Source organism: Galeopterus variegatus, unplaced genomic scaffold, assembly GCF_000696425.1.
Source record: "Galeopterus variegatus unplaced genomic scaffold, G_variegatus-3.0.2 Scaffold3899, whole genome shotgun sequence".
NCBI lineage: Eukaryota > Metazoa > Chordata > Mammalia > Dermoptera > Cynocephalidae > Galeopterus > Galeopterus variegatus.
In genome coordinates this window covers 51123-53210 of record NW_007730010.1, presented here as the reverse complement: position 1 = coordinate 53210, position 2088 = coordinate 51123, and the positions used below count along the sequence as shown (strand labels likewise).

Below are 2088 nucleotides of genomic sequence, written 5' to 3'. Positions count from 1 at the left end.
ATAAAACTTGAGATTACTTAGAATATATATTCTCACCAAGTAGATATTCTTTTCAATTAATTTAACTTTTATCATAACTGTAGATGAGGCCTTTATTTTTATGCCCATATGATATCACAAAAAGCAAAAAACAAAATCAAATACAGTCTTACCATGAAAATTTTAAAGCTTATGCACCTACATCTTGTAATTGTGTTTTTATTTACAGATGGAGAACATTATTGGAACGGTACGAGATTCCAACCTGAAGCTGACACTTGCTTTTGGGATAGGAATGCACCATGCTGGATTACATGAGAGGGACCGAAAAACAGTAGAAGAACTATTTGTGAACTGTAAAGTTCAGGTACTTCTTTTTTTCTCCCATGAACACATATGTAAATGTAACGTAAAAAGTTGTATTTTACTTAGATGTAAGATATTACTTTTTATTTTTTAGGTTCTTATTGCTACAAGCACATTAGCCTGGGGTGTAAACTTTCCAGCTCATTTAGTAATTATTAAGGGAACAGAATATTATGATGGAAAAACAAGACGTTATGTGGATTTTCCCATTACAGGTAATTTTTAAAAATGTACAGGGATACATTAAGCTCCTGTTTTAGACTTAACAATTTGAATTTGCATAAGTTATATTTCTGAGGATTGGTTACATTTAAACATATGATGAGCAAATAATAAATTCTTTGCTTCCAGTGCAAATACTATATAAAATATTGAGCTTTTTTATTTACTTTTATTTGCTGGATTTGTTAAAAAGCATCAAAAATATAACATGGTTTAAAATTCATAAATAAAGTACTATTTATTGATTTAATAAATTATGACTAAGTATTATGATGTTTAGCTTTAAATGTATTTCACCAGAAATGATACTTCCATGGGACTTTCAGAACCAAAGAGCTTGTTGCTAAAATTTATGCAAGAATAGTCTATTAAGACATTTTAAAACTTGATAAAAGCATTTTCAGTGAGTTCTAAAGAAGGAAATATACTCAATGTCTATTTCCACTCAACGAATACATGTAAAAGCTATGTCATTTCTAAATCGTTAGTTACCTCAGAGATTCCGGCAGTATAAAACAAAGAAATTTTATATCATTGGTAGGAGGAGAGTGAGGCCTAAATGAACCCCTTATTCATGGGGAATGACTCTGCTGAAGATGTTTTCCTGTATATGTTTTACTTCTTGTTTAAAACAGTAATATCTCTCAAACTGCATGTTTAAGCATTTAACTAAAGGAAACTTTCATCTTTCTTTTATGAATAGTAAGAGAGACCCTTCTTGGGGACTCAATTTTCCATCATAGTGACTTGCTTATTTCATTATAAGTTTGTGAATAAGTTATATTAATCTAGGGAACTCAATAGTAGCCATCAGAGATAGACACATGCTATTAAAATATTCTGGTTTATGGTTGATGTGATTTTGTTGTGTTGTAGAAGCAAGCCATAATCAGTAAATATATGTTGTGCTCTGTGCCACATTGCAGAATACTTCTTGTTCTCTCTTTTATAGATGTCCTCCAGATGATGGGACGTGCTGGGAGGCCACAGTTTGATGACCAAGGCAAAGCTGTAATTCTGGTTCATGACATAAAGAAAGACTTTTACAAAAAATTTCTTTATGAGCCTTTCCCAGTAGAGTCAAGGTAAATTTTGCTTTAAATTAATTTTATAGATTCACTTCATAGCAAGTTAATGTTTTTCTGGTTACTTTTTATTATATAAAAATCTGTAAAACTCAAAAGAATTATTTAACATGAAACAATGTAATTGTGATTATAAGACAACATTCAACTATAATTTTCATTTAAAAAAAGAACTTTGTAAAGAAGCAATTAATACAGTGTTCAGTCACATCGGTTTTGGAGTCAGATGACCTGGGCTGAAATCTGAGCTCTACCACTTACCTTCTTGATCTTGAGCAAGTTATTGAATTTCTCAGTGCCTTAGTACTCCTATCTATAAAATGGAGATGATAGCAATACCAGTTATCTTATAGAGTATTTTTAATGATCAAATGCAAGTGCTTGGAACAGTGTCTATCACATAGTAAGCATTTAATAAAGTATTGGTTTGAGAGTT

The 2088-nt window shown here is 30.7% G+C and overlaps 1 protein-coding gene across 1 annotated transcript in view; it reads left to right on the top strand.

Moving 5' to 3' along the window:
* Window positions 1-2088, top strand: part of LOC103601833 (activating signal cointegrator 1 complex subunit 3) — a gene marked incomplete at its 3' end in the record, with an annotated part of 160779 nt that overhangs the window by 137594 nt on the left and 21097 nt on the right. The window contains exons 21-23 of the mRNA XM_008586243.1: window positions 209-346; window positions 440-560; window positions 1520-1652. Of these exons, the coding sequence (XP_008584465.1) occupies window positions 209-346; window positions 440-560; window positions 1520-1652 (392 nt within the window). The remainder of the gene's footprint in view (window positions 1-208; window positions 347-439; window positions 561-1519; window positions 1653-2088) is intronic.